Source organism: Choristoneura fumiferana, chromosome 12 (assembly GCF_025370935.1).
Source record: "Choristoneura fumiferana chromosome 12, NRCan_CFum_1, whole genome shotgun sequence".
In the NCBI taxonomy this organism is placed as follows: domain Eukaryota; kingdom Metazoa; phylum Arthropoda; class Insecta; order Lepidoptera; family Tortricidae; genus Choristoneura; species Choristoneura fumiferana.
In genome coordinates this window covers 6,129,225-6,144,638 of record NC_133483.1, presented here as the reverse complement: position 1 = coordinate 6,144,638, position 15,414 = coordinate 6,129,225, and the positions used below count along the sequence as shown (strand labels likewise).

General features: G+C 33.0%; 1 protein-coding gene across 7 annotated transcripts in view; it reads right to left on the bottom strand.

Moving 5' to 3' along the window:
- Positions 1–15,414, bottom strand: part of dnc (phosphodiesterase dunce) — a 551,064-nt gene that overhangs the window by 355,260 nt on the left and 180,390 nt on the right. For 2 of the 7 annotated variants that reach the window (XM_074095093.1, XM_074095092.1), the window contains exon 2: positions 12,402–12,643. The exons of the other annotated variants lie outside the window; for them this stretch is intronic. In XM_074095093.1, coding sequence (XP_073951194.1) covers positions 12,402–12,553 — 152 coding nt within the window. In that variant the 5' untranslated portion in view covers positions 12,554–12,643. The remainder of the gene's footprint in view (positions 1–12,401; positions 12,644–15,414) is intronic. 7 annotated transcript variants of the gene reach the window in all.

The window sequence follows — 15,414 nt, the reverse complement described above, 5'->3', positions numbered from 1 at the left end:
TTGTTATTTTTATAATTCTAGTTAGATTTATTTAAGTTAAGTTATTTAAGTTTTATATTGTATAATAGTATTATATTCTAAGTTTTTGGTTTAGATTATAAGTGTTTTTATTATTATTTTTGTTAATAAACAAATAAAATACAACGTCTTTTACCCTTTTGTAGTAATAAGAGTTAATAAATATAAGTGCAACGTTACAACTTGTAGAGCCTATTAAAAAAAACAGGCCGTATAGGAAACTCCTTATTGACATTACTCCTTATTAGCATTGATGCATTGTGATTTTTTAAACTATTATAGTTTTCCTTTTAAATTAGTTATAACTACGTAATTACGCCATTCTTTTGACATTTCTCAAGTTAACGGTTTAGATTGAAGCCTTTATAGGGGGTATGCTTTTGACTCTAACAAAAATTCATGGCTTTAATATTTTCCAAACGGATCCATCCATATAAAACAACCTAATTGTTTTTGAACTATTTAATGATACGCTACAGATGAGTGTTAAAATTAGAAACCAACGTAAAACACGACAGGCAGTATAAAATGTCTTACTGACCGATTTTACTTGTCACCAAACGTTCTGCGCCTGTCGCATTACACACTTATTACAATAAAAATAAAAATGGGCAACAACAAATATAGGTAACTCACCTCTTTAGCATACTTATATAGTTTGGGAATGCGGAACGGCTGTAGACTTATGGTTTGAGCACAAACACGCAAGCTAAAAGATTTAAGCGATTTAGCCACTCATCAATAAAAGCCTTTTATTATGATGTGTCTTTATATCTTTTTTATTATGATAATGTCTTATCCTTTTTTGTATAAAATAGCTTAAGGGAAAACCCAATTGTTAACACAAAGTTACTAATTAATTACTAGTATTATTAGTATGTGTAATGTATATTATAACATACATAACTATAACTAAGCTTTGCTTAGCTTACTTTGGGACTAGGTCAATTGGTGTGAATTGTCCCGTGATATTTAACTGGCGTTTAGAAATAATGATGTAACTGGGTTTTTTTAACTTAAAAGATGGTAAAAGCCGTTTTTTAAAAGATTAAAAAACCTCTTGTCCGTGTAACTGTTTTTTTTGTGTGTGTTCACCATAAACTCTAACTGGACAAATCAATCTCAAATAAAATAAATGGTTTAAAATAAAAGTAAAAAAATCGTTCCTGGTGAAATTAAGATAGAAGTAAAAGATGCTGAATTCGTTTTGTTTGGTAAATAAAAAACTACATTTTCATCAAATAAATAATCACGTATATATTGAATTATATATGAATTATTATACCTATATTAAGAAATATAATACATATACAACAAATTCTGATGACGAAATAACTGATCTGGCAATAAACTTATCAATGGGCCGGGATTATCTTTAAATATTGAATTTACAATCAATCAGCTTTTCTAATTACTCTTTCGTAATCTAATTACTTGCTAAGCCGAGCCAAGAGGAAACAGCTTCCTGATGAATGAATAAATAGAATTATCCGTCTTGTACTCGTAAATTACATTCATGGAATTACTGAAGTAAAAGGATTTTGATCGCGTTGATTGTTTTTGGTTAGTTTATTGGTACGCGTAACTTACTTTTCCGGATTAAATTCTTAAACAATATCTGAAGTGCTTAAAATGGAGCAGTACTTAATTTTTGCCACATCCAAAATAATAAATCACTATTAAAATTTTAATTATTTTCGGTTTTATTTTAGTATATCGGGTGACCTTAACAAGGAAAGAGGCCACAAATAACTTTCTTTAACCTAATTTCAGTTTTAATTTTATATCAATCACACAAATCTATTCCTGCCAACTTTGGAAGGAACACATTAATGGTTCAAATGGAAAAGCTAATATAACACTTATTTAAAGACGTGAACTTTCCGTCAGACTTTCCAATTAGTAAAGTGGGAAATGGGTTTACGAGTACGCGATATTTGTAAAGTCCCAAAGGTGCAGTAGGGTATCTGGCATCGGTCCAAATAGCTTGGAAAATGCAATGCAATCGAATTAATTTGAGCCGAATTTGTAATTACGAGTTCTCGAAATGAGAGTGCAAGACTGTGTTTTCATACAAACATTGTTTTGTTCAAAATTTATATAGAACGAACCGGATTGAAACGAAATTTTAGAAAAAAATAGCGTATCTCGTTTTTCTCGTCTAATAGCGTCTAATAGCGTATCACCTGTAAGGTGATAAAAAAACTACTCGTTAAACTCTGTCTGCATCTCGCAAGAAAATATTTGCACTTTCTTCTGGAAAAAAAATCGGGGAAAATGTAGGCAATTTTTTAAAACAATTATGATTCATACAAAAATACACGAACAAACTAAGTAACTTCTTATAAGTAGAATAGGAGTTGACTAGTATAGATAGATAGTATATTATAGTATAGAGTTATACATTTTATTCCTGACAAAAATTAACTAATAGGTACTAAAGTTTAAAGATAATGATTTATTTTCTGAAAATACTTCGAGTTCATTTTACTTTTAAATAATGAAATTGAAAGTAAAGTAGTAAATGTTTTGGGTAAATTATTTAAACTATTTTATTGATCAAAATTGTAATGCAAATACGGCTTTTTTTCTGTTAAGCGTTATTTCGACTGCTAAACCTACATTTGCAACCTTTTAATTTGATCAAAAGGGTTGGATATCAAATCCAACTGAAGTAATCTATAGCTCTCATAAAGATTGACTTGGCTATAAATATAAACTACCACTGGTCAAAATGCGTCCTCAGTGCCTTTGCCTCAAAGTACTCTGAAAATCAAATTGTATTGAGCAAGTGACCGCTTAAAATCAGTGCTGATAGTCAGAAAACTACGCAAGATCACTTAAAAGTTTACATAAGTATTTTTTTCTTTTTGATAGACTGCAAAATAAAATTTTACTTAAGTAGCTTTACATTTTTGCTTCAATTTAATCAATAATGGGGGATCAAATATCAATAAGTTACGAAATATAAAGATTGCAATAAAATTACTCTTGAATTTACTACAGGTTCAACAAAACATAACCTTAATCTAATAGTTTTTAATGATTCGCGTTAAATTACATTAATTACAGAAAATTGTCGCTGGATGAAAACCGTGATTACGAGTATCTTCAATGCGCTTACGATAGTATGACCCGGTGATGAGGGGATGACCTAGCCGTTAATATTGATGTTAGGTGCGGCGAAACACCAGGAGCTCACTAAAGTAATCATGGCTTAATTTCCTTAATAAGTAATGATATGTCTAGTACCTACGTAGGTAGGTATATATATTATATTGTATAACTCATTATTGTATGTACATAAAATTAACAGTTAACAAGAGAAAGAGATGTACAAAGCCAACTTATTAACTTTTTAACGATTGATACGACATCAGAAACAAGAGTTGTCTTTAATAAAAAGATAAAAGAACCGAAAATTTTATATATTATAACTAACCTAAATTTGACTTTAGCCCCGACATGGTGATACTCTTTTAAACTGCTGTGTATTGCGTATGAGATGTATGTAAAAATTAGGTATTATTTAGATATTATTATTTTAAAACAGTGACAAATTAAAGCTTAAAATTAAATCGCTTGCCTCTATTGAATTATAGCAAGCCAAGCGGCAATACGAATATATGACTCGTCCCGTCCCGGGCTATTTCCGTAAGGGCATACTGCCAACGCCCGGGACTTCTCAAGTCACCTGAAAAACATTTAAAAAGTTTCTGTCCAATGACTGAGCGCAAAGAAATTTCTGCGTCAGACGGGTTTCGAGGGCTTTGAAATAGAGTAATATTACCGCTTGATTAAAATATCGTTTGATTGTTAATTTAATTCCGTTCGTACCATAGATTTAGAACGTTCTAGAGTTACACAAATTGGCTCTAACCGGGACGAAACTAAAAAAAAAGAACCAAAAAAGGTTAGAACGTGAGCAAGAAAATCAAGATCATTTCATTTCAGATCAGAGCGTTACTAGATCTATAAACTCTTGCTGTAAGGAATAAAGTTAAGTTTATCTATCTCTTTCTAAAGTAACACTCATACTAAAACTTTTTCTCTTGCACTTTCGAACTTAAAAGCCGAGTTTAGACTTGCAAGAAATCGTGCAATAAAAAATCTTACAAGTTGCATTACATTGCGGCGCTCGATTGAACACTACAAACGGCCCGCCCGCAATGTAATGCAACTTGCGCGATTTTCATGCAAGTCTAACTCGGCTTTACGATAGTTGCGGTGTGTATTTTTACACAGTCACAAATAGTAACCAGACATTTGTATGAGTGCTGTGATGCTAATTTGAAATAAATTTAAAGTAAAAAAAGAATAACAATGTATTGTGTACAATAATTTGACAAAAGAGAAGCGGATTTGTGATAGTTATCACGTCTCCAAGCGCGACATTTCGAATATAATGCTAATTTGGTATAAGTACTAATTTACTTTATAAAAAAAAACCTAAGTTTTAATGAAACGTTTAAAGTTTGCAATTCTATATTATACAAACACAGGATACGCTGAGTCACATTTTTAAGGAAATTCAAAGAGGTATAGGAAGGGTAGGTACGAGGTACGAGCCACAAACTGATCTCATAGCATTTGAGACTTTAAGGCAAACGCGTTCTTTGCGTTTGACCCAGACGTTTGTTGCGAAAAAAGCCACGCGAAAAGTCACACAGATTAATGATTAAGATAAGGAAGAAAGAACATGTCGTGTTGTCATTTCTACATTTACCGCTATATTCAGGGGAGTTTCTATAATAAAAATATTAAGGTTAATTTCTGTGTTTGTTTTTTGTAACTATAATGAGGGCACAGCGGTTTATGGCTAAGTAGGTTTTGAAATAAACTTTGACAGTGTCTCAACTCACGCATTTGTAATAGAGAAAGAATGTTTAAGGGTAATGTTTGTATTCAGCTGACCTATTCTGAACCCTGTTGGACCTTTGTACAGACAGAGAGACTTCACTGGTCTTTTCATTCAACAACGGTTTATTTATATTTTTTTAATAATTTTTATTTATGTATAAGGCTTCAGAGCTTACCTATAACTAGTTGTGACCGAGCAGCGTGTGATATTCAGATAGCATTGATTTATTGTAGGTGTTCTAGAAAAGCTAGTATGATTGTTATCTCGAGACATTTGTCAATATGTACGTTGTTAAACTAATACCGCGTATGAGGGAGGGTAGGTACAGTCTTCAAATGAAAGGTAAATGATTTCAGAGAGTGTATATCAAAATCAAAGATATTTTGATGTACAATCAACTACAAAGATATCAACACGGCCAAAATTATAAAAATATGTATACACGACCTTAATGTTAAGCCAATAACGTCATGTACCTATGCATATTTTTGTAACATCGGCAGTATCGATATTTTTGTAGTTTATTCTACCTTACGCATTAAGCGTAAATTGTGTAACATGCTTTCGTATGTCTGTCCGGTTATTCTCATCTACAGATCCTATTTTTCAACCTATTCACATATTTTTTTTTTAGCAGATTCGGCAATGAAATGGTTTTTTTTGTTGTCAATTCAGTTGAAAATATTTTCTAGTGGTTGAAAACGTACAACATTTCAGCTTCTAGTTTAAAATACTCGTATTTCTCAAAATGTAAATCAATCTTTACATTGTATTCTCGCAACGTAAATTCTATACGAAACTAACCACAAACAAAACACTGATCCTCGTTGATATAAATCAGTAGGCAGCGCACCCATCCATTAATTTTACCGCCTGCTTAGTGGTAGTTTATCTTTTAACGAACGGTCGATAACAAGGATCTAAACATTTTATAAACAGGTTTTTTGTGCAACAATATAAACTAAAGCGGGTCACCTGACCGGGACTTATCAGTAGTACATAAAGACTTTCATAAGCACTAGATGCCCTATAAATTGTTGCCACCCTAGAAGGCCAAGACAAAATGCGTACTCAGTCTACTATGAGTGTGTAAAAAAGTGTACCAGTAACGCCCACGAACATTTTTTGACTCCGTTTATTTCAAAAATTTTAGGGTAACTTACCAATTAAGTTACAGCTATAAATTTTTCTAGTTTATGTATGAGTATGTATCTTTACCTACACGCTAAGTAACTAGATGTCTTAGCACGTAGTTCCTAGAATTCAAAATGATCTGCAATTAATATTTGTTTAGTAAAAGAAATGATAAATAATTTTATTCTTGTTCCTGTCAGTCAAATGTTCTTTATAAGGAACGTAACTTAGGATTTTGATCGGCTGATTTCTGCCTAGTGTCCTTCATAAATTACATTTTCAAACTGCCTGACTTTGATAAAAATATCGTTGTGCTTTGATCCTTGCTATCGGCATTTGATCTGACGTTTTGATCTATAATTCATGGACGAGAGCAAAGAGTAATTTTGTTGTAAATGAAGTATGAAACCTCAGCAACTGATTTTTCGGTGTGCCCGTTACACTCATCAGTCAACGTCGTCTTATCAACCTCCGGTTTTTGTGAAGAGTTTTTGCCACGACAAACAGACCCGTTCTGATTAGAATGGTTCATTAAAAAGAGATCTAAGCTTTACAAAAAACTACAGACTACTAATAAACCACACAACATTTGCCGTACATTTAAATTTTTGCTATTTTTAATTCTTTTTTCAAATGAACGTATTGGAATGAACAATGAAACAGCCCGGTAGGTATATGTAAGTTTATGTAACAAGTATACATGAGACTTAAAACATTTGATCAAAAATATCTGAACACGACTCTATTATTAACGGCATAGAAACGTGTTCAGATATTTTTGATCAAATTTTTGCTCACAAGTTTATGAACTAGACTGTACTCGTACTTACCAAAACCACTAAACAAATACGCAATTTCATTTTTTAATGATGACGTACATCGAAACATAGGGATAGGGATATCATAAAAGATCATGAAGAGCCGTGTCTGTTTACATCCAGTAGCAAATGTTTCAATAATGTCTTCAAGTTGATAAGTTTATGAAGAAATTTTTGTCTTCATACTGTTTCCATCCGCATGCCAAATCCAATAACTATCCTAAAGCCGCATCCGCTCAATGCTAGGGAGTAAACGTCACGGTTTCAAATCAGAAATATTTATTTGTGCAACAAGAGAGCAAAGTTGTTTTTTGTTGCGTGTTGGTTTTGAATCACGAGTAAGCGAAGGATTCTATAATTGATTCTAGGTTAGAATCCTGAGATCAGCAAGGGATTCAAATACACGAGATGCAAAAAAACTTTGGTCTCGTGTGACACAATACAATTTTTCACCTCAGCAGCGAGAACATAATTTTAATGTAACATAAGAATAAAACCACATATTAAATATGATGACCCGGATAACTCACGTCTTAAATCGAGTTTAGCTCGACATGTTTCGGGCTAATCCGTAGCCCTTCCTTAGAGCCTTAGAGCTAAGCTTTTAATATGAGTGAGTCTCACGGTAGTTTCATGTTCAAAACCACATATATACCTACCTGTTTACAAAACAAGCACATTTTTTATTAAATATGATCCGTTTATTAAGAAACAAATATAATAATCACATTTAAAACCATAAAAAGTGTCCAGTAGATACAATACAAATTTCATACTCATAACTTGCATTGTAATTTGAACTTAGAACTTCTTGTACTAATGTCACACTTATTTTTTAATACTGCAAAAAGCCTCATCTTGGGGTCATTAAAAAGGGTGAACAATAACGCACCTGCAATAACCCTGGTGTTGCAGATGCTTATGGGCGGTGGTGATCTCTTACCACCAGGAGACCCATTTGCTCGTTTGCCATCCAGTCGAATAAAAAAAAATAAACGTATAATTTATTATAAATGTTATTAAACCTTTAAATATGAATTTAATTAAGATTTCTATTACATAAACATAAATAAATTAAAAATTGATTCAATTTAACAAATATTTATTCCAACTGTAGAGGCAGGATAAGGAATTATTTTATAAAAATAAACAAATTAACCGGCTTTCGTGCAACGAGGTTGCATATTTTATTAAAAGATCGGGAAAATTAACATTTTCGAAATATTTCGTTGTCATGTAATTTATTAGGTATCGATATATTTATAATACCAAAAATTTAATTTAAGATTGTAATCAACACATTTGATCCTAGATTAGATCCTATTAAATTTTAATAGATAGGTCTATCGCTTTTTTCGTGTTGAAGTAAAATAACAGATCAAAGTAAAGTTCAAATACCTATTTGGAATTCAGTGAGTAGACCGAACACTGTACTCAGCATTTAAAAAAAATAATTAAAAAGTTACTTTGTCTCACGGAGTGAGCAAAATATTTTGCTCACTGATTTCTCATAGCAAAACCTGCCTTTTTGAGGTGCTGAGGTGAAAACGTATGTTTCTTGAAAGCGTTTGGTCTCTGCACGTTGTTCGATTTAACCGCAATAATATTGACTGAACGGCAAATTTTCCTGCCATTAACATCCATTCCTGCCGATGAATTATTGCCCGTCATTGCAAGGCGGGTGCTATTTTTACTGACTTTAAAAACACGAAGTACTTCAAGAATCATAATTTCGTCAGAAATTTTGTTCACAAGAAGCTTTAAGCCAAATAGCCCACGATGCTAAATCGGGATTTACTTGAGCTTCATAGAGACCTATTGGGTTGCGAAGCTTAGGTGATAAAAAGAAAAAAATACATATAATATATTATTATACCTTTTCATCGGTGGGGTGAGTGGCTATAGATTTTCCAAAATGTAAAAAAAAGTTGCATGGACATACTCGAGCGCGTCAGATATTGATGTCATCCATATCTAACGTATTTTTAAAAATGTACGTATGTTAATCTGATTGTTTCCATGATGGGGGTGGTCGTACGTAAGGGTTGAAAATTAAAAAAAAAAAATCGAGCGCGTCAGACTTACAAAAGGGGATGTTAAGTGAACCTAAAAAAAAGCTCTTAGGTATATAATAATATGACGATTTGGATGTGACGCAAACTCGCGGTCATTATTAGAATGTGCAAAAAAAACGTCATTTTAAAATACTCAAGCGCATCAGTTTAACATATATATGGTTCATCTTTATGCCCTAGATGTGCTTTCTCATAATCTGACGATTATCTGGATTCGCCTAATCTGACAACTAAAAATTTTCATTTTTATTTTTTTTAAATCATTGAACTTAATTAATTGAAAATCTCAGGAAATAACATGCAAATAAAAAGCGTGTATGTTTTTTTAAGTAGAATACGTATTTTGAGTTTTTTTTTAATTATCATCATCTTCCTCCTCTAGCTTGATTTTATCCTCAGATTGCGTATCTGTAACAAGAAATCATTAAATATTTAGCATTTTTTTTATGAATAACGTGTTTTTTAATTATCGGATACAAAAATATACCTAATTCTGGAGTATCCTCAAGAATATCAGTTGTTTATGACTTTACATCTTCATACGCTTTCGGCAATTGATCACCAGCAAACCATATCATTTCGAACTTTCCGTAGACTTCTTTCCACCCATAGTCCGTTGGTAAAAGATCAACATATTTTTTGCATTATGGGCATTACTCCACATGCATGCAATGAATTTTGTGCGTAACACTTGTTGGAGTAACTCCGATTGACAGGGTGGCAAGTTGCACGCATCGTAATTCTGGATACTAAAGGAGAAGGGTTGTGATTTGTCTTTTACCTTGTACGTCCTATTGAAGATGACAATCCTGGCTTAATTGACATCGTCTAACTTTTTCAGCCCATACAAGTGGCAAGTAAAAGACTGTATGATGTTAAAAGAATCCTGCACATTATGCTCCTTTGATCCCAAATCCAGAAATGCTTTTTGAAAAATTTCTGAATTCATCAGAAATTGCAAAGGCTTCTTTTTCCCTCGTCGATACGATGCTGGGTTAAAATCGCAACCAGTGCACGCATTAAACTTATCGATGAGTTTTTGTTACTTCGGCTTGTGGAAATCGTCAGATTATATATTCAAATAAAAAAAAATTAGCCACGCTCGAGAATGTCGAAATGACGTTTTTTTTACAACTTTTTTTTTTCGTTGCATCTGCTACCAAGCCCTGTACTGTATTGGACATTATATGGTTTCACAATGTTTTTGACTTTATATACATGGTAGGCTTTAATATATTTTTCTGTTATAGCAACTTTTTGTTAGCCCTATCACATAGACTCTGGTTCCTCTTCTCTTTCCGCTGTCATATTGGGACGACATACTTTTCGTGTGTTAATGATTTAATCAAAAAAACTTAATATTGTACCGCATTTATATTGTGCAATAAAGTAATACAATTCAGCAAGTGAGTTATTCTTCGGTCTGGCTCTCCACTGAAGTTTAGCTGCTCGCCTGCAGACACCCACTTGGACGATCAAAACGTGCTCTTCTAACAAACTGAGAAAACGCTAGGTTTTTTATACACGTCTATAGATATCGCTTACACGGTACCTACAAGGCCTGGGGGGCTACTACGAAATTCGAAAATCGAAGTTCGTATCGTACCGTCCCTCTCACTCTTGTATTGAATAACATAAGCGTCAGCGGGACGGCAAGAGACGAAGTTCAAATTTTGCACTAGGGCCTGGAATACAGGACCAGATGCCTTATTGTCGCGGGCTCATGCCATCGCTTTCACCATCTCTTTCTGTCACAATCTTACACCGTTAGACAGAAAGAAATAACGAATGCTATAATATAGCAAGCGTCCGCGCAGAAATCTGTCTCTTTTATTCTTCCTTCTTAAAATTACTATGTTGATAACGTGGTGAAAGCATAAAAAAGCGTTGAGTGGTTTGATTTGGAAATAACCTCGATATTCCGTACCACATTCTGTCAATTAAACCACACTTCACTGCCCTTATTTGACGATTTTATTTAATTTACATTTTGCGTTCCTCTGACGCAGAGCCTGCTCATTGGGGTACGTCAAATTCGAATGGAATAAACAGCAACTGACCCCTCTTTAATTCACGCTGCCTTTAAATTTAACTACGGCAGTTAATTGCTAATTACTCCAGTTTGGCAAACATCCTACGCCGCCATCGACAATTTTTAATTAGAGCAAAGCGAGAGCCTCACTGACTTTTCAATTAAATCAATACATTGCAAACGCGATGTGGTTTCCAGCATATTTGATAAAAAATTCGTATAATTTTGCTTTTTTATTTCTATCGTTACGGTATCTCAGCTAAGTTAAGTTCTATTTTATTTTATTTATTTGGGACACCAACAGCAATACAGTAAATTATAATAGGAATTTGATTAATAGTGTAAGCACCTACTTCTTCTTTGACAAGCAGTAACTTGCTATGCGTACTAACTTGAACAACTACTACTACAACTCAAACTATACTCTTACTACGACTAGATACTAGTTCAGGACGCTGTTTTGCAATACTGAGTCAACTCACTGTCATTTTACAATACAATGTCAACTGTTAAAATTCTATCTGCTGCGATCAACCACCACAGGGGCCTTTCTGAAAATCAGCGCTAAGCTAACGAACCCAGCACAAGCTGAGACTGGCACCCATTGCCAAACTCTTTAGCAAACTACGGTATTTTTTTATGTATTTTAAGTGTAATCAACTTGTTTTTTGGCAATAATCATTTATTTTTTCTAAGGGTTGACATTGTATTGCAGAATTAATCAGGGTTAACAGACTATTGCAAAACAGCGTCCTTTTTATAGTGAGTTGCACTTAATAAACTGATTTGTTTTATTTTATAATTATACGTGTACCTACTCGTACAAATAACGATATTACTGTTGAGATATAATTAGATTGGTTTAAATTCCCTCGTTTTCAAATTATTTAAAACCCTCTGTGTGCGAGTCTAAACATTTATTCCTTTTCATACAAATTCGCACACACACACACACACACACACACACACAAACATCACGCCTGTATTCCTACGAAACGTTACCGCTTCGGAGCCACTTTTAGCAATTTTAAAAACAAATTCAATATTTTGAATCAGGTATACAAAATACGGTTTCCTGCAATTGTTATCAGAATTTTAACTCTGTTTACTTACAAAACGTTTTCGTTGTTTGCCATCAATGCAAATTTAAGGGTTGATTTAAATAAATCCAAATACCTACTCTACTTGTTGTTTTTTTTAAATGTTTATTTTGTTCTGATTACTATGTAATTGAAAATAGGCAATGCAAAGTATTATCAGGATTCTAGTCATTCAATTACTATAGTGCATTAACGGCATACCTAATCCATTGTTACTCACTAATATTTCCAAAAATCTGCTAGATAAATGTAGACAAGCATAATAGTAATAAAGAAAGATAAACTAAAGAGACCTAAAAAGACTCCTTGTAAATGGCCTCATTTTATTTTACAGCGCCATCTATTGGCACGAGAAAGACTTGCCTCGTTTCAGAGCCGACTACAGTCCAGCCGCGTCGCCTCCTCACAGCGCGCATTTCAGCCGTAACGACTCGGTCCCGCGTTTTCCGGCGAAGAGTCGAGCTCGCCGTCGTCCGCTCCGCAGCGCCCTCCTCGGTTTCAGCAATAGGAAGCATTACGCCCCGTTCGTGTCCAAGTACAGAGTTGTAGACACGAAAACAAAGATGTCGCCGTTCACTCACATTTTTTTAAATCTTCACCCCTCTCTTTTGTAAAGTAGCAAGAAAGTGTAATGCATTATAGTGCTAGCGGTACGCCAACAAAAGCTGCAAATGGTGTTAAAAGCATGAAAATCGGAACGATTGATCTTTAGGCCATACGAATCAATTTGACCCGTAGCACGAAAAAAAGACAAAAAAGGAGAGGAGTTATGACGTCAAAATTTTGTTCTGAAACCTATCGTGTGTAGTATCTAATGAAAGGGCTTACTAAGCAGATTCTAAAAATATATCACATCATTATATTTCAGTCACTTGTTTTAAATTAAAATAAAAATCATTTTCAAAACATACCAAGTTTGGGTTCCTCCAGATATGATACGGTTGAATCATTATTTGTAAAATATACCTAAAATGATATTTAATAGCCTCATATCCAACCCCAAGAAAGCAATTTTGAAAATATTTGCATTTACTATTTTTTTTTTATATTACAAAATGTGATGTGGGTGTCCTACAGACTGCCAAAGGAGATCGTGCATAATAAGTAATATGCAGATGCAATAAACTCCCTTGTACGCCCATCTGCAAAAAATGCAAGGGCAATTGCTCTAGAGGGAAGCTTAAAGTTCCATCTTACAGACTGGCTAAAACCAAAAAGTCGTTTCTGGGAAATTGCATACGTTTTTATAATAAAATTCCAAAAAATATTATAAATGAAACGGATACAAAATTCAGATTTATTGTCAAGAAGACATTAATATCAAAGGCGTATTATAAAGTTAATGATTATATCATGGACAGGGATATTTGGAAATAATTCCGATCCGCATTAGCGATCCCTTCAAATAGCGAACCTACTATGTTAAAAATAAAGTTGTGTTAAATACTTGTGATGTATACATATCATTTAATAATATTGTAAATCTGTTTAAAAAAAAATACCTCGTTGAGTTTCTTGCCGGATTCTTCTCAGCAGAGGTTTTTCCGAACCGGTGGTAGATTTTTTTTGACATTCATAAGTGCTTGTTATAGCCTAAATTTAATAAAGATATTTTGACTTTGACTTTGAGGTCAACGAACGCCGATCTTGCATCTAAAGAGGAGTTAGACACCATTACAGAAAATTGAAGTTTTTTTATTTATTTTTTAAATAAAAATAAATATGTTAATATTAATAAATAACATAAATAGGATTGAAAACTCCTCTTGCATTAGTATTTATCATGTTTTTACATGTTTCAACTAATTGGTGATTTTATCATATTTTGTAATATTAAAAAAGAATAAATAAATACTTACTAAATGTAAATATTTTCAAAATTGCTTTCTCGGGGTTGGATATGAGTCTGGTTGGATATGTAATAACATATCATTTTAGGTATACTTTACAAATAATGATTTAACCGTATCATAATCTGGAGGAGCCCTAACTTGGTATGTTTTGAAAATGATTTTAATTTTAATTTAAAACAAGTGACTGAAATATAATGGTGTGATATATTTTTAGAATCGGCTTAGTAAGCCCTTTCATTAGATATCACACACGAAGGTTTTTTTTTGCCATACAAAAAAAAGATGACGTCATAACTCCTCTCTTTTTTTGTTTTTTTCGTGCTACAGGTCAAATTGATTCGTATGGCCTAAAGATCAATGCTTCCGATTTGCATGCTTTTAACACCATTTGCAGCTTTTTATTGAATTTCAGGGTGTAGGTAAGTATGTAGTATAAGTAAACTGTTTTAGATCTGTTTCACTTTGAACAATAAACCTAAACTATTAAATACCGGTCAGTATAGGTAGAGTCATTCACGATGACGCGTGCCGTGGTTCTTATTACAATGTCATTAATGGCTTATTTTGACAAAATCAAGCGTCTTCGTGAATGGAACTAGGTATATTAATTGATATATTCGTGAAATTTAAGCTATACTTAAAAATAAATAACAATAATATTGCAATATGTAACATTTGTGTACATATTGATTGATGAACGTCTTTTACGCTGAGACTCACTCGACTGATTCGAAAGCAGTTCAATAATGATTTCCCATGATTGAATGAGGTTAATAGGAGTATGACTATTCCCTAAACCAATTTATTACCATGCTAACAATATTGTTTACTCCAGGGCCTTGGAGAGACAATCTACAACGACTTCTAATGGAGTACTCGACGGGCTATCCCTAAGCACTTAGCTAAAACTTGATAAATGTAATATTTTACTGTAAACACGTTTACATATTTTCGTTGATTTAGTAATGGTAAATGTAACATGAATAACATATACAAGACGTCGTGAAATTCACTTATTATATATTTTGTTACCCGGGGATGGACTTCGCCAGTGGTGATATTTTGAAGCGAAGAAAATTTGGCATAAAAACAAGTCAATATCTTATCGCTTTAGTGATGAAACTTTGTTATGTTCCAACTGGATTGCATGCAAATAACGTCCAATTATATTTATAATATTTCGAAGCAGTATTAGATTTGCATAAAAATGATTCTTTATATTCTTAAAAGCATGACCAACCTCTACGAAACGCATTTTCTTTGACAAATAAAACATCCATTGTAATCTAAACGTGAAATAATACCACCGAATATGAGTTATATTTTTTCAAGATAATATTCACAGGGCGTTGGTGTCAAGAGGAATTTGGAGGTGGAAGACCTACTCCGTTTAATTTAAGGTTCGAATTAACGGTCAATTGTAACACACGTTTCTCGGTATTTCGAACACAAATGGACTAAAAATACCTACATTAGCGGCATTTTTTTTTAATATAGAACTTAACACAATTTATTAGCGGCAT